The sequence below is a fragment of the Coffea arabica genome, chromosome 6e, assembly GCF_036785885.1.
Source record: "Coffea arabica cultivar ET-39 chromosome 6e, Coffea Arabica ET-39 HiFi, whole genome shotgun sequence".
NCBI lineage: Eukaryota > Viridiplantae > Streptophyta > Magnoliopsida > Gentianales > Rubiaceae > Coffea > Coffea arabica.
Window position 1 is genome coordinate 11,664,208 of NC_092321.1, and position 17,478 is coordinate 11,681,685.

Below are 17,478 nucleotides of genomic sequence, written 5' to 3' on the forward strand. Positions count from 1 at the left end.
TGGTTTATGCTGGTCTGGGCTCAAGGTGATGTTGCACAAACATCATCAGCCCAATGAGTTCCACTGCAGAATTTTTTTTTCTTACTTTGTGAAAAAGGTCCAAGCTCGTTTCGAACTTATCTAGAGTGGGTTACCAGAGAAACTTAAGACAGGGTGGGGAGGCTCGGGAGTAGGAAGAATTGGATTTATTATAAAAAAAAAAAATCACATGAATTACCCTTTTAGATAATGGAGATCATGTGCTAAAATTTTTAAACTTCTACCCTACAAAATTTAGGAAGCAAGTCGAGCAAATAAGTGGATAATTACTGTTGATCCTCGTTATTTCAAAAAAGAAATCGACCGATTAAGGTCCAAATGAAACTCGCAATAACTATTCCATGCTTGATTAGAAAAGGATTCCACAACCACTTGACAACAATACAAGGATTATTGCAAACATCCACAGCCAAATAAGTTAACTTATCCTCCTTCCGGAGTAGGTGGATTTTAATTTGGTTTATACTAAAAATTAAATATTCTGAAATTTGTAGCATCATCTCAAGTTTATGTGGAGAAATTGGCCCAATTAGCAACAAATCATCCCATGCTCGATCCATGACGAAGCAGGGCAAACAGCCAAATCCAAGGGCACTAACCAACCATGTTCCCACATACTCTATATCTAATAGAACGGACCAGTAGGAAATTATCATACTAACAAAAGCGAGTGAAGCCTAAAAGGAGATTTAAAGCACTTGGCTTTTACTTAAATTCGAAGACGGTGTCTTTCAAGAAACAATTGATCAACTTATCAAGGTCTATGCTGACCTCGTCAATGTCATTCCAACTTTCAAGGCTTTTCGATGGTACATACACTTCCCCTGCTTTTCTTTCTACTATACTTGCACCTTGCGCTTTTTGTCCAAAATTACTAAGGTTTTGAGGCTAATTTCCTAGTGTGGCCTAGACTTGATGGAGCAAAATTTAAGATCATCATCTAGTTGGCTTGATTCATGCAGGGGCTTGGATGTAGGTAACAAGACCTGCAGCCATGTTCTTGAGTCAACTTTTGAGAGCATGGATGGAAGGCCTGCGGGAGTACGAAGTTGAAAATGGAGAAGTAATACTTCCTTACTTGGAGCAGTTCCTCAGAATGGACAATGTGCCTACAATTTTCGGATCTCTAAAGCAGGATACCACCATCCAAGGCCTTCTTTTTTCATAATGCTAATAAGGGTTTTTGTTATTTGATGCTTTTCACTTGGTGATTAACCATTGATGGTTTCATTCAGTGTCTCATCAGCCCATGTTATTTGCCTACCAATATTTTTTTTTATTTGCATATCAATATTTTGTTTGTTAAGAAATTATGTTTCTACTTGCTGCATTGTTTGATGAATACTGACAAGAGATTTTTTGAAAGATATCTGCTATTTGCCCATCCAATGATTCAACTCATCTACTGTTTGACTAACATGTGTCTATTGAGCATGCATTAAATGAAATATTTAAAAAAGAATAGAATGTCGCAATTCAGAGGATACAATAAATATACGTATGTGTATTTATATGATAACTTTGATATGATTTAAATATATTAACGAGTGCACACGTTTATAGGCATGACTTGTTTAATTTACTTTGGTAACTCGGAAAGAGTCCTTTTCATTAGGAAACTAATGAAGTTCAAAATGCTAATTATGATTTTAGTTGTCAGAGCAAATCGATCATCTCAAGAAAATATCCTGATGCTTCAACCCGACTACTACGTAGTTATCAAATAAATCAACTTACTTCCTAACAAGATCTTCTTACTTACTCAGTTATATCCATATCGAAAAGCATTCTAATTTTGGCAGATAGAAAGACATGCGTGGGATGAAATAAAGTGATATTTTTCCATTTTTTTTATTATTATTGTTTGCTTTTGTAGAAAAGAACTGCAGAAAATTAGAGTCATAAACTGCAAAGTCTGTCATTAAGATTATTAGATTAAGGCATTAAGCAAGAGCACAGCAAATCAGACAAGACCTCATACAAAGACCTTAGCCTGCTTGGCTAAACCATGTACATGTTCAATTTCATTTCCTCCTAAAGTTAAATACTAATATCAAGAGCAATTAACACACACCTTCAAGCAATTCTCCTCGTCTCGTACGCACAAACTAAAAACACATAATAGTTCCCAATACAAGAGGTCTGTATGGTCGGCATCTTCTCAAGACTTGCCTTTGCCAACCCTATCAACTAATCATTTTTCATTTATGATTTACAATTGGCGAAAAGATTCTCACTTTGCAACCACAAAATCTTTCAACTTTAGTTTATTCAATATGATTAAAGAAGCTTGTCCGATCTTGTGAAATCCCACTACTAGCTAGCGTGAGTACTTTGGTGTATACAAATGGAAGAAAAGTATTAGATGAGAAAAGCACATTGATTAATAATAATAATACGTACAAATAATTAATCGCCAAAGATTCCTTAGACTGTTAGCCTGGACAATCGCATAGTTTAACTAAATAACCTATAATAATACTAATTGTTACTCCTTTCACTGAAAAATAAAAGGGAAAGAAAATTGAAGATGCACATGATTAGGGTTAATCACATTTCTTTAAATTAAGAAGGCCAGTTTGACGGTTGTCAATGACAAAAGAGAGAACAATTTTTCTTTTTTTTTTTGGAAATATGAATCAGCATTGTTGGTTCCTCTTTGATAATATACAATAAGGGAGATTTTACTCAACAAAGAATAAAGAAGCACACAAGAACGAAAAGAAAAAAAAAGGAATGTGATTTTGCAAATCAACTATTATACCTTGAAAGCAAAAAACTAAGAAAAACTTCAATAATATTACCAATTATTAGGTCAGTTAAATCAAGACACTGATTTAAGTAATTTACAGCCTTCATCGAAATTTGACAGGACAACTGCATAGGTGATGTTCAGTAAGATTATGGACAATTTACTCTCCAAATTAAGCTTAAACTGGAATTTCATTTCAAACTTCAACATGATCTATAAATTAACCATCTCTGTGGACAAGAAATAGTTGCTGGTTGACAAAATAAGGAAAAAACGTTATTAGTATTTTCATGTACATTTTCGCAAGCGTATATTAGTATTTTCATTGTATAAAGACACTTCTGATCTAGCATAGTTTTAACTGACTATGATTATGTTTTATTGCTAAAACGTTTGGCTAATGAGTGTCCCCTGCACTTGCTAAGAAAGGTTTCCGGTGTTAATTTTTTTTATAAATTGAAAAAGTTTTCAAATGTAAAGGTGCAATAATTGTGAACTTGCATTCACATTATGTGTAATTTAAGTATACTAATGATTGTCCCGTGTACACATTACAAAAAGAGTAAATTTTATATATACTATCAATGTATACATTATCACGGTTGAATAGATGACACGTGAGCTTAAGTGATAGTATTCATTATGTTGCTCTAAATTTAATCCCATTTATCAATTCTTACCTAAATATCAAGCAAGCTATCATATTACGTTTCCCACCATTTTAAGGTGTCTGTTTCCTTTTCGTTCTCTTTAAACAATTCGAAGTTTGTACTGCAGTGGTCCATAACCTCAGTTTTGGTTGCTTTTTTTACATACAAAAAGAAGTATATTCTAATTCAAGTGAAAAAGGCCGTGAATTCATGCCTATTCATTTGAAAAAAACCAATAAGAATAATAAAAATTCTTTTTTTTTTCTCTTTGCACTAGGAGAGTTGTATCCTAACATTTCAACAAATAAATAAATCGTATCCTCCGTGAAGAGTTAGAGGCAGAATTATTGGATTATCTACTGATCGGAATAGAATTTTCGATGGATAAAACATTTGTGCAAAAGCCACATATCTACGCAAAACATGGAAATAAAAAATTGTACATTCTTGGCTTTTGTAAACTCTTTCGTATTATAATTGCGAAAAAGTTTATGACTAATTATAGGTCGAGTGGCATTTTAGTACTAATACCGTCATGTCCTCAAAGCAACCTATCCCACTTAGTAAGTGACATGATTTACTTTTGACAGGAGGGAGAATTGTAATTTTGGTCCCCAATCACTTGGGATACCAAAACTATTAGTACATTTTACCACAAAATGATCAGATCAAATTCGTCCAACTCAATACAAGTTCAGTTGGACTCCCCCTCTCCTATAATATAGGAGCGGAGTAGATTGTGAGGTTAAATAAAAAAAAAGTTTCAAATCAAATTTGGCTACATTTTTTTGAATTTTTTTTAACAAGAAGAGATCAGATTTAAGAAGTTTGGAGAATGCTTGGGAATTAGAATGGAGTACCTCAAAATCTTGAGGTCAAATTTGGCCACACATTGGTCATGTCTTCTCTAGGTTCAAATCCAAGCATTAGATCTTGTGTTAGGGTTTCTCTAACAGGAGAAACCAACTGGAAAAATTAATTTAAAGGAGTAGACAAAATATGGCTCTGTTTGAATTAGCTATTTTTGGGGGGTGTTTTTAAAAAATTTTACTATAGTAGAGTTTTTAAAGTGTATTTTGGGATATTTTTAGAAAATATTTTAAAATATTTATGAGTAGTAGAATTTTTAAAATATTTTGGAATATTTTTAAATATTAAAAAAATTTATACTATTTTTTAGAGTACTTTTTAAAAATTTTTATAATATTTAAAAAACTATAGAATCCTTCTTTCCTTCAAAAGTGGACTGAAACGGAGGGAAAGGACATCAAGATTAATAAAAATTTTAAAATTTTCTAAAAAATCTATTAATGCATGATAGATTTATGGATAAAAACATAATTAATGCATGATAGTTTCCTTCCCTTTTTTTCCGTAATCCAAGCAAGATGGATGGATTCCAATTTTTTCTATTTTCCTTTCTTTTCTTTTTTACTAGAATCCTCTACTTTCCTTTTCTTCGCTTTCCTTCAATCGTATTACTAAGTATTATGGTACCATCTGGTATAACAATGGAAATCCAGAGTTGTATATTTGACAATTAACCAAAAGACTTCTGTCCATTATCCAGTTATCCACTAACTGGTCTGGTCACATATCCCAATTTCCAACCCAAATTTGTACATGGACCACTACCAAATTAATGGCTTCCTTATCTTTCGTACCCCAAAAAAAAAAAAAAAAAAGGCTTCCGCTCGAATAAATATTCAAGTGCATCAAACCAAATCAACTCAAGCCAATGGAAAAACTCAGGTCCCCAGGAATGAAAAGGAAAGAAATTTAAAAGGAAAAGGAAATGAAGGAGGCCAGCAAATAAAGAAACAGAGAGGAGGAGCAAGAGATAAATACAGATACACAAAGTAGATGTTGAAATGGAAGAAATTAAAGAAGGAAAGCCAACAAGCAAACTTGACTCCTATTAATAACAACAACAACAATAACAGCCAATCATGAAATCGACGCTTTTCCTGCAGGCTTATGATTCTTGGTTTAATTTTGATCCAATTTGGCGAGAACCCCGCTGCCCCCAACCCCCACATTGTTCCTCTTTTAATCTGCTCAAATAATTTTGTAATCCCTTTTGGCTTTTTATTAATAACTGTATATTCTTTTCCTTCCACGTTTTATCCTCCTTTTCACAGCACAAACTTATAAAACACCGAATTTTCAGCTTTATATCCACCTCATTTGGATATAATTTTGTTCAGCAAAAAAAAGGAAAAGAAAAGAGCCTTTTTTGCTGGATCATTTTCATTGTGTCTAACTACTTGTATTTATTCCTGAGACGGACGATCTTTTTAGTGGAAGCTCCATTTTTACATAGAGTTTCCAAAAATGGGAAATTTTTTTCTTTTTGAGCTTTCTCTAAACACACTGTGATCTGTGCTCTACCCGTTTATCCTTCATTATAACAATTTCCCTGAAGAATTTGGACCTGGGTTTTGGACATTCTTGCTTTTCAGGAAATTTTGGAGGTGGGCTTTTCTAGTTCTGTAAATTTGTGGGGAAAATTTTGAGGTGGTGGTTGGGAAATCAGACTTGTATAGAAGAATTCTCAAGAGGGTTGTCCAACTTTTGTCATCTTCAGGGGAAAATTGTGAAGAAGCTTGTAATCATTTGGTAAAAATCAGAACTTTCTTGATCACATATTTTATTTTGTTTATAATATTAATATGGTCAGTTTTGTTTTACTTTTTGGGTTTGTTGGTGTTGAAAAGTTCTTTTCATTTGTATAGAAAGTCTGTCTCCATCAATTGTGTACCACACACAAACAAAATTATACGTAGATGCTTATATAATGATCAAGTTGGAAAGCCACAAGAGTTGGTGGTATTGAAAGGGCATTTATGTTTCTATAGAAGAGATATATGGTCTTCTTGATGAGGGGTTAGTAACAGATGTTTTATGGATGTTTCTGAGAGTAAAATTTGGTTGTTGGGTTGTCATTAATTTGGTAGAAAACGAGGAATCTGATTTGCAAAGAGAAGATTAAGGTTGTTGCATCCTCAAGTAGTCATACATGATTGTTATGATCGTTTGGGACTTTGAGCTGTCACAAGCAAAATTTAAATCCGTGTTGGGGGATCGTTTGATTGTTATGAGATCACTTTGAGGAATTAAGGTCAAGTTTGAGGATTATGAGATTTTTCAGCCTTGTGGGAAACTCTTTTGGATGCTCTGCATCTGGAGAGAGACTGGTTTCTGCAGCAAGAGATGGTGATCTTCAGGAAGCTAAGGCTTTACTGGATTATAATCCCCGCCTGGCGAGGTACTCAACCTTTGGTGTTCGTAATTCCCCCCTCCATTATTCTGCAGCTCAAGGCCACCATGAGGTATAGCAGTTTTAGTTTTTTCTTGTAAATATATATCCAAAATTCAATTTGACTTTCCCCTGAATTTCTTGATGTTACTGAGCAGGTGCTTCAATCCTATGCGATGATAATTAATTGATTTTTCTTTGTCTTTTAGATTGTATCTCTCCTGATTGAATCTGGAGTTGATATTAATCTAAGGAACTACCGTGGCCAGGTAGGACCCTAGTTCTAAAAACATATTTTTCTGCATTCGTGATATTTTCTATGGTTGTACAATTTAGACAGTAACTACAAGATCAATACTTTCTGATATTAGGCCGTAAGGTAGTGTTCACATTTTCAATCTCCCTAAACTGAAAGATGACACCAAAAATTGATGTTTATCTATCTGTTGAACAGACTGCTTTGATGCAAGCTTGTCAGTATGGTCATTGGGAGGTTGTTCAGACTTTGATTATTTTTAAAGCTAATGTATGGCAACGTTTTCCTTGAATCTTTTTGTATACATTTATTTGTCATAATCCATAGTTTGAACTTTCTGTACAGGAAAGAAAAAAGATTATCAAACTTATATTTGTACTGGTTTGTAGATTCACAAAGCCGATTATTTGAATGGGGGTACGGCTCTTCACCTGGCTGCTTTGAATGGACATTCTCAATCCATCCGGCTTCTCCTTGCTGATTATATTCCTAGTGTTCCTAATTTCTGCAGTATCCTCAGAAAACGAGTGAAGAACGAAGACTCAGTATCAGGATTTGATGAAGAGTAATGGCCATATCAAGTAATTGTTTGTGAAGTATGCAGTCCAGTTCTTTCTTTCTTTATGCTGATAATTGCCATGCCTGTTATTGCACCAGTGCACTTTGTCAAGTTATCAATAGACCAGCTGATGGAGGCATCACTGCTCTTCATATGGCTGCATTAAATGGGCATTCTGAAACTGTTCAACTGCTTTTGGACTTGGGGGCTTCTGTAAGTGATATTACTGTGGAGGATGGAACTACAATTGATTTAATAGGTGTGACAAAGTTTTGGTTTTCTTTCTCTTTTCAAGTTTCTCATGGATTCTGGCCCATGATCTCCGTGCTTTATTTAGAATAGACACATATAGAAGTCTTCGCTTGTCATGCTTTGGTAGGTTTTGACATAGCTGTGATTTTGTCATTTCAATTATCATGACGAAACTATCAAATCTGGGATACTTTAGGTTGAATTTAAATCTGCAGGTGCAGGAAGCACGCCACTTCATTATGCTGCATGTGGAGGCAATGCACAATGTTGTCAGGTAATTTTCTGATGATGCCTGGGAGCTTCTTTTATAGTCAGTAAGTTAATTGGATCATTCTTGTTTGTTTGGTTTCAGCTTTTGATTGCAAGGGGGGCCAGTCTCACAACAGAAAATGCAAATGGGTATGTATGATTTGGCTCATTAATTATGTCTGCTGCTTTTACCAGTCTGTTACCTGATAGTCGAGCGAAATTTAACGTGGCACAAAAGTTTCAATTACTTAATTGGACTTGTGGTTTTATTAGAACAATAAATGATTGAATCTTCTTCAAGAATCTGCTTATATCATTTGCTAGTTATCCTGGTCAGGCAGCTGAATATGTCAAACTCCTTATGACTGCAAAGGAGAAATTACTCGGAAAAAAAAAAATTTCTTAACGGGCCATGTTTCAGAATAAAGTCATTAATTATTTAGGATCACACTGCAAGTTAATGTTCTCGGAGCAGTAGGAACCTACTGTTCCATGGAAATCGTCTATAGGTGGCTACTGTATTTCTGACTTGCCATAGTAAAGAATGAGCCTCTTAATAGTGGTTGCTTGTCGCATTCCTTCAGAAATGTGCTCTGAACCAAATCTTGCTAAATGAATTCAGTGTATGCACCAATATCAAATTTATCTTTTACTATTCCTACCATTTTTCCAAGTTTTTGTTGCCGGTGACTTGCCTGCGCTACTAATTTGCTTCCTGAAAAGTTATCTGATTAGCAGATGTTAGTGTATGCAATAATCTTGGTAAGAATAAAATAGTGATAGCATTGACTTGAACATTCATGTCTCCAATGTGCTCTCTGATAAGAGCTCATAACATACTTGAAATGGACCTCTAGTGCTCGATTTGGGTGATTATCTATAAGTATGTATGGTGGTGATACAATTATCCGGATGCTGCTTTTGGGAATTATCAGGAATATTGTCTTTAACACGATTAAGTATTCCTTCTTAGATTTTCATTGATTAATGCCAGTGAATGATACCCCCTTCTTTGGTGCTTGTATGTTTCTATTCATAGATGGAGTCCCTTGATGGTTGCTCGTTCATGGCATAGAGAATGGCTTGAGGAGATCCTTAGCAGACGACCAGAAGGGCAGCCACGGCTTCAACCTTCACCATATATCTGTCTTCCTCTTATGAGCATTGTCAATATAGCTAGGTGAGGTGAACTATTAGTAGGATAGTTTAATTATCAAACTTAATTGAGCGCAACACCATACTCTGTACTATTGTTGCCAAGGGTAGTGCTTTCTTGATTTACGTATATGAGCTTTCATTAAGGTTTATGATTCCAATCCATGCTCAGTAGTATACCATGTCACATGCACAGGCCTCCACGCATTCAAATATACCTTCTCAAGGCACATATTTTGATGCATCAAATGGATCATTGGTCATAAAAAAATATGTTGCAACATTTGCTCTTATGCTTTCGATCCTTGATGTATTACCTATTCTTTGATTTAAATTTCTGTTCTGTTTCTAGAATGACTTAGGAGACTGCTAATAAAGTTCTTCTCATTAGATTTTGTTGTTTGTGGCTTTCAGGGTGATATTGATGGCGGATTTTAGTCAAGATTATGAAGTTTGAAAATTTGCCAATACTTGTAGCAAGAAGTTCTTTGTTTACCATTGCTCGTACAAAATTGTTAACAAAATTTTGCCTTTAGTTGCCTCTTTTGGTTAGTAGTATAACAACTGATGCATCCAAAACAAATAAACTAGTTGGTACAACTCTAGCTAATTCACTCTCTTTTGCTCTCTCTCTCTCTCTCTCTCTCTCTCTCCACCCACTTGAATGCTTCCCTAGTCTCCTCAAGTGGTACTGTTATTCGTCTTTCTGGTTGTTAGGTTCCTCTTTTTTACAGTTATGAGTTGGACATTGAGTTCCAAGAAATTCTTGTGGTTTTGATTAATTGCATGTTATCAAGAGAGAGCTTCTGAGGCATCAGAATTAGTTGTGCCAGACTTGGATAAGGCTGTAAAGCTAACCAACAGCTAGAAGTTTTCTTCACTTCTTGTTATGCTTTCATATATTCATGCTTTAGACCATTTGTGTTATATACACGAGGTGCCATAATGGGATAAGAAGTTGCATTTTAGTTTAAAATATTTACATTTTGTTTTGGCTGGTTTGCAGAGAATGTGGGTGGAAAAGCTGTGATTCGCATAATACATGTGTAGACCCATGTGTTGTTTGCTTAGAGAGAAGGTGCACAGTGGCTGCAGAAGGTATGTAGTTTCAGAACTTGGATGCTACTGACATGAAAGAGTTCATATGCTTCTAGATATGAAGACAGACAGTTGGGTATGCTCTATGTGTACATAACAGCAACTGGCTTTTGCTCATCTCTCTTTTCGCTTTCCCATGTAATTTTTTTCCTTCCTGGATTTTGGATGGGACGGGACGGGTGCTGAGGTTTTATTTTTCTTTTACGCAATCACATAAGCTGGGATGATTACCTTGAAAGCAGTATAACCAAAACAAGAAGATGTATCTTCTTTGTTAAATCAATATATTGTGCAATGTTGCTGGTGAAGATAATAACCAAATTACCCAAGTTGAATAATACCCAAGTTTGAAGATAATAATCAAATTACTTGTTGACCAAAATGAGTTCCTATTTGTGTAATGATGACAATTAGTGGCTAAATAAAACTGTATTGCATCTGGAGACAGGAATTTTATCAATAAAATATAAACTCAAACTGAGGTTGTTGCAATCCAAGAAAGTATATCACATGGATATGAACAATGCAAGCACCTAGGACTGTAAATCATGATGTAACCCACCTTTGGCTGTTATAAATACGTGGAAAAGATTTAAGTCATTTGCAATTCTACTGCCCTTTTATTATTGTTGTAATTTTTTTTTCCTGAGTGGCAAAGGCTATCTTATCTTCAAGACGCTAGAAGCTATGGTAGACTAGTTAGAAAAGCACTGAGTGGCAGACAGAATAGGGGGACTAGCACTTTATTGAAAAAAAAACTTTCAGCACAATTAAACACATCAGGATCAGATCACTCGACTGATTCCCATCTTAGTAACTTTCACATGTGACTAATCTATTATGATGTGTAGTTATTGCAATTATTTGGCTTAATGTTTTTGAGCCCAAGTACATTTTGTCCAAAATAAAATCTCAGGACGCCGGTGATTTATAAGATCGGTGTTATTGCTTATTAGTGTATTCTGTGCTGAGACAGAAAGGAGCACCTTAGATTACTAATTGCTGTGAAATATAGTTGTTGAGTCAGCATCATGCTAGAGATTTTTAACATGCTTTACTTTCATGTCGACTAGGTCTAGCTTTCATGTTTTCAAGGAGAGATGTATAATTGCTCATTCTCGTGACGGAAAATTATTTGAGTCAGTTTTAAAAGAAAAAGCATGAGTTTAGTTTGGCAATGGATGTATTTAAGCTTTCTTTTTCTTTCTGTGCTATGAGGATGGGCTTGTCGTTGCATTTCTCAGCACTAACCTTTACTTTATTTTTCTTTCACTTTCTTATTCATGTTTTAACCACAAAAGCAAAGTTATTATGGTTTAATTTGGATCTTCAAAGCACTGTTAAAATTTCACTTTCTTCAGCTTTTTATAGGCTAACATTTAAGCTGCAGCATAGCCTCGTGAAATTATTCTTCAACCTGTCAGAACATGAAAGGTCTTCTCTCATGCAGGTTGTTTCCATGAGTTCTGCACTCGCTGTGCCTTGTATCTATGTTCCACAAATCGCACCTCAGCAGTGGCTCATGGACCCCCAGGCTCAATTGCTTGCCCCCTCTGCCGGCATGGCATAGTTTCATTTGTTAAACTCAAGGACTTAAAGCCAATTGGGAAAGAAATTCCAAGAACTAGTTTATCCCTTCCATTTTGCACTTGTTCGGCTGATGGTCCGGAAATAGCTTCACTGGAAACCCCATTTTGTAAGCCTGACTCCTACTGTGTCCGAATAACCCCTCTTGGTTCTTCTTTTCGCTCGCTTAGCTGCCAAAGGTTTCCGTCAATGAGACTCAGCCCTGGCCTCTGCATGGGGACTCCAGACACAAGTCCTTCTTTGGTTCCTAGGTCTGTTGACCGTAATGTGAGGGAACACTTGGTTAGGTGTTCAAGATTGAACTTGAAGCGTTCAACTTCTCAAACTGATGGAAGGAGCTGGTTCTGTTCTTTGAATCAATGTATAGCGACTGAAAGCTCCTTCTGAAGATGGAATTTTTATTCTACAAAGTCAGGCTCAGATTTTTTCGATTTATTGCACCATTGCAGGCTGAATTTCATTGTTTTTTTTCACTTGGCGAAAGCGTTGGTATCTCGCCACCCATCTTTTCGTCCGGGATATAGTTTTCAATCTTTTGTTTTCTGGTTTTGTATATACTGTATACGGAATATCTCCTGTAACGGTTCATCCAGAAATGAGAAAGAAAGAGATATTTGATACTTGTTGCGTGAAGGAGAAAGGTGAAACGTTCAGAACAAGAAATTTTAGGTTTTTGACATGGAAAAGACTCTTCTCATTATGCAAGGATTTTGGTTGTCATGACATGCTCTTATCACGTAGAGAATGAGGTCAGTCATGTTAATCACTTCAATACAGACAACTGCAGTCTATCTGAAGCTGGTCTACAAAATACCACCACCCTTGCTTGCAGACAGGAAATAAGGCTGAGATCGAAGCAATCACTGCTTGTACAGGGATTCAAAGTAGTCTGTTTGCAGCGAATGTGCAGGAGCTTCTCCAAGTGTGGAAGTATTGCTTCTCTGGATTCAATGTGAGCTGGATGAACTATGCACTCCAGTAGCCCTACCCACGTCTCAGAAGTTGGCTCAAGGATGATATGATTAAATCCATTATCACGGTTCTCACTGATTATGTACAAGACGATAACATGGCCGACTAGATGATTAACAATGTGCATGATGAACTTCTGTTTGGCTTGTTTTAGGGGAAGAGGGTCATGACAATGCAACTATGAGAATCAAATCTATGCAAATGGGGCCTTTTAATCACCTAGGCCGATTCTTGCTTTCGAATAGTAAATTATGGGTTGCTTTTTTCCCCGTTATTAATAATATTATTACTTTTTCCCAGTCAGAGCAATAGCTAGTTTACTTTGTCCATCAGTTTCCCAGGTATGACTAAACTGAAATAAGTTCTTAGACTCTGGCAACTGCGCCTCCCACTTTTTTTTTTTTTTGGTCACAATGGTAGAATTTCTATAATTTAATCTAGTCTAATCTAGACAAAAGGGGGAGGGGGGCTCGATATGAGTAGAGATTCCATCGAAGAAAGTCAATTAAAGCCATCACATCTAATGGTAAATTGGTGGGAGGCAAGGATTGAAGGAAACAAGACTGGTGGTGACCACCAGGTCAGAGGCCTAGTGGCAACTGCATATCCCACTTGATGGCTGCAAAATTCAGCTCAAACAATTGTGTAATTGCAGTTCAATTTTCAGAGCTAATAGCTGGATAAGGCCACACTACATGCTTTCTATTCAAAACTGAAGCCTGAGTTGCTTTGCCTTGGCCTTGTCAGTAATTCAAATTGTCTTTACAACTATTTGGGTTGAATAGCCACAGAATTAGAAAGTCAACACAAGAAAACACAGAAAGAGTTAAACTGCAAAAGAACTGGCTTCAGGCTTTAGTTTGTCCCAACGACAATTGTACTGGAAAAGACAAAGGATCAATGCCTATGTGCAGCTGAATGTGTATATGTGGTGAAACATCAGTGGGCAGGTAGCGTATCCTTGCATTAATAAACAGTTGGCCTCCTTGCATTTGCATTGCTTCTACCTACCATGGGCAGACAAGTGACTTTCCACCGTAGACGTCGCCAACATCATTGCAACTTGCAAGAGGATGATTAATTCTAGTGCAGGTAGCATATCAGGATACAAAGAAAGCGACTAGTCAGTGTGAATGCCCCCAGTCACTCTCACCTTAATTAGTCAAACGGGCACACTCTCTGCCGTTACTCTTGCCAAAATAACTTCAATTATCCACTTCTTAGTGAACAGTTTAAGATAAAGAAGACTAACTGGAAATGTTCTTTTGCCATGGAGGAAATGAATCTTGACTTGCGAAGGAAAATGCAACAAGCTTGACCATGATCAGTAACGTAAATTGTTGCAAGTGTCTTGAATTGTTATGTTTGAACTTAGATATACCTTAAAATTTTTGTCCAGACGTATTGCTGCTAGCGTGCAACATGCACGAACCTCAGCATTAAACAAGAGTATTTGAACTTCATCATTGGAAAACTGTGTAAAGGGTTGAAGGGTGACATCATTGGGATGAGGTTGATGAGATTGGTTGTTTCTTTGGCCACGTTGTTTTATTCCCTTCCTTAACTTTTTGGCAAAAATCCAATGGGGGGGTTGTTAAAAGTTTTTGCACAAATCTCTCCTCAATCAACAATATCGAACGTAATAATGTGATACTTTGACAAGATTTTAACATAATCATTGAAAGAAAGAAAGCATTAAAATCGGATTAACCGAGTTTAGCCCATCCACTCCCTCCCTCACTCAAGGGAAAGTGATTTCATAAAATTAAAAGAATTTGGCCCTAAAACGTCTGTTGCATGCTAAAGCTGAATGTGACAAGACTTTTGTTCTCTTGTTTTGTTCACTTTTAATTTTCCTTCTCTTCGATTTTCTGGTCAGAACTCAGCAGATCTTCCTCCAAACTGACCATTTCAGAAGTTGATAGGGTATATAGAACTATAACATCCTGCGTAGTTTATGATTAGTAGAACATATGACCTGGCTTCAAGCTTTTGCGTTCTCTATGAAGATCCTGATTAATTTTTCTCCTACCAAAGTCGGAATTCCCAAAAAATAAATAGAATTGCTTGCTCAAGCCTCATGCCTCATAGATTGAATAACTGTCATGGTTGTTTCAGTAAAACCAAAAGCAAGTTAAAATCTCAATCTCTCATTGGCTGCGAAGTGTAATTTAATTATTGAGGGAATAATGGTGGATATGCAGTATTTTGTATACGTCTGAGATGATTTGTAGTACTAAAATAACAGATCAAACTTCGGGTTGGATTAGTCAAAATCTGATAGCAAATTCTCATAAAATTGCAGTTGTCGAACCTCGATTGAGTTCATCAGAGACTGAACAGATAATGTAGTTAACTAGTTCCACTGCACTTGCATGAAAGACATTACATGCATGCAAGAAAAAAGAGATCCATATTTTGTAAAAACAAGAAACAGCCACAAAAATAGAAGAAGGGTGAATGAGAGGCTCTCCCCGTCATACCAAAGGAATAACTAGATAGAACCCTCTTAATACAAACAATTGAAGTCTGCATGATCTTAGCAAGACTTTTTTTTGTAACCAAGCTCAGGAGGAATAACAAAAGGAAAAAAAATGGGAGATTTGAACGGGATAAGTTACATAATTTAATATAATAAATTAATAAAAAAATAATAAAAAAAATAATTAATACGAACAAAGTCTTGCAAGGTCAAGAAAAATAACCATGCAAATTTAAATTTAAATATACTTAAAGTTAAGCTCAGATAAGATAGCACCGCTCAAATCTTATACTATGCTTTTTGTTCTCCACCGGTGATGAAAGACTTTCAGGCTCCAAACCTTCATGCACGAGCTACCGACGGAATTTGCTTCTGGGTTCCCGAAGGCAGCCTGTGAGCAGGAAGAGGTTGAAAAGACGGGGACAGACATAAACGAACTAGAAGAGTTAAGAATGTGCATGTCTATTATGAAGGGAAGGGTGAAAAGATAGAAGACGGAAAGAGAAGATGCCAACTGAACAGATGGATGGAGGTTATATAGAGAAAATGGAACAGAAATAGTACTGACATTCCCGAATGAGTACTATGGAAGTGATCCAGCTTGTGAAGAAAGAGAAGAGTAAGAGAACACTTACAAAAAAAGTGCATTAATATTTCAGCCTATCCTCTCTCCTAGCATACTCTTTGGCATGATCAGTGAGACGAGTGATGTGAGAAGAGAAGAGGGGCAAGGTACAAAGCAGAGATAGCAGTGGAAGTAATGTGACTGATCACACTAATCACTGCGTGCTCTAAAGAGCATCTGTCATATTTGTACATCTCTTACCTTCTCACTTACGTTAATTAAATGCATGCTGTAGTACTAGTTAGTAAACCAAAGAATAAAAGCACACAGCAGAGGAAAAAAAGAGAGAAAAACAGTCGACATTATATATTTTTCATGTCTCCTAAGTCCCCAATCTCTCTTTTTCTCTATCCATCTCCCCAGGTTCCCTCATTTTCTCATTCAAGGCTCCTTTTCACATCTTTTGTTAATACATGTGCCATTGACCGTGTTCGGATATGTTACTTATTGCTTTCCAGTTCCCTTTTCTGCCAAGTAAGATGATTACTAATCTGAGTAATTGGAGTATGACAAAATATTAAATGCAGTAGTTTATGAAGCTTTTACCCCCACATTTCGTGCAAAAATTGTAACTTGATAATCTTTTATGTGCATACATGGGTAGTTAAGTATCACGATCTGTGTTCAACTAATAGCCGAGTGACCTTTCTTTGGGTAAAGTTGCCAAGTCAATGGTGACAAATAATTCCCTGAGAAGAGACCTCCTAGTTCCATCTTTTCTTTTTTGTCTCTTTCGCTTCGCCCGCTTCAGGGCTTAGAAAGCTCAATTCTGCAGCCATTATTGCCACATAAATTATGCTAGCCGCTAGTGAACAAGATGCAAGATAAAACTGCCAGTACAAGGATTCGTTGATCAAGGCCTCTTGTTTGTAGCCTAGTAGTAATGCGTTTGGTTATAGTGGCACGAGAGGTTACGAGCCCAGCTGGTAATCAAAATTCTTTCCTACGATACACTACAGCAACTTATCTTCGTCTTTCTGATGGGAACTTTCAGAATAAATATGTTAGAAAATTCTAACTCTACGTAATTCTGAAGTATACATGTCATAAGAAATTAGTTTGAAAAGCGTGATTGGAAAAATCATGTACTGTAAACATACCAACCAAAAGGGTACATATATGTTAATCAAGCAAGCTTATAACAAAGAGATTATGAGAGTTAAATCTTGATTTTAGGCAATGATATTCATAATAATGAAATAATTTGTCAAGACATGTACATATCCATACAAGGTAAGGCCATGAAATCAGAAGGTGAGTCCAACTAAGGACGGACTCTTCTCTGGTTTCTGCAGCTGACCCTCTGGTGAACACTCTTGATGCTGGACAGACTACACACTGCCAGGGAAGATATTGTGATGATTTTGGAGGGTGAGGAAAACTTTAATGAGCAACTTTACAATTAAAGCTGGGCTACATAGTGGGATTATCAGACATTGTAATTTGTAAATCAGTTTCTTCCTTCTGAAAATCCATGTGTTGTCTCTCTCATTCAGACTAGGGAAAAAGTTATTTCACATTAGGGTTTCTGTTGCATTGATTT

General features: G+C 36.1%; 1 protein-coding gene across 4 annotated transcripts; it reads left to right on the forward strand.

Annotated features, from left to right (window-relative positions):
• The first annotated feature begins 5,189 nt into the window (after positions 1-5,189).
• Positions 5,190-12,476, forward strand: LOC113696195 (probable E3 ubiquitin-protein ligase XBOS32). 4 transcript variants are annotated; one of them, XM_027215583.2, is made up of 11 exons: positions 5,190-6,060; positions 6,177-6,773; positions 6,910-6,969; positions 7,155-7,226; positions 7,346-7,521; positions 7,614-7,774; positions 7,983-8,041; positions 8,120-8,166; positions 9,056-9,196; positions 10,178-10,269; positions 11,720-12,476. In XM_027215583.2, the coding sequence occupies exons 2-11, from the start codon at positions 6,579-6,581 to the stop codon at positions 12,241-12,243; spliced, it is 1,527 nt and encodes a 508-aa protein (XP_027071384.1). In that variant the 5' UTR covers positions 5,190-6,060; positions 6,177-6,578; the 3' UTR covers positions 12,244-12,476. The 4 variants fall into 4 exon arrangements, with proteins under 4 accessions (XP_027071384.1, XP_027071385.1, XP_071911360.1 ...); XM_027215584.2 differs by having other exon boundaries at positions 6,399-6,773; XM_072055259.1 differs by having other exon boundaries at positions 5,190-6,773.
• Positions 12,477-17,478: the final 5,002 nt, after the last annotated feature.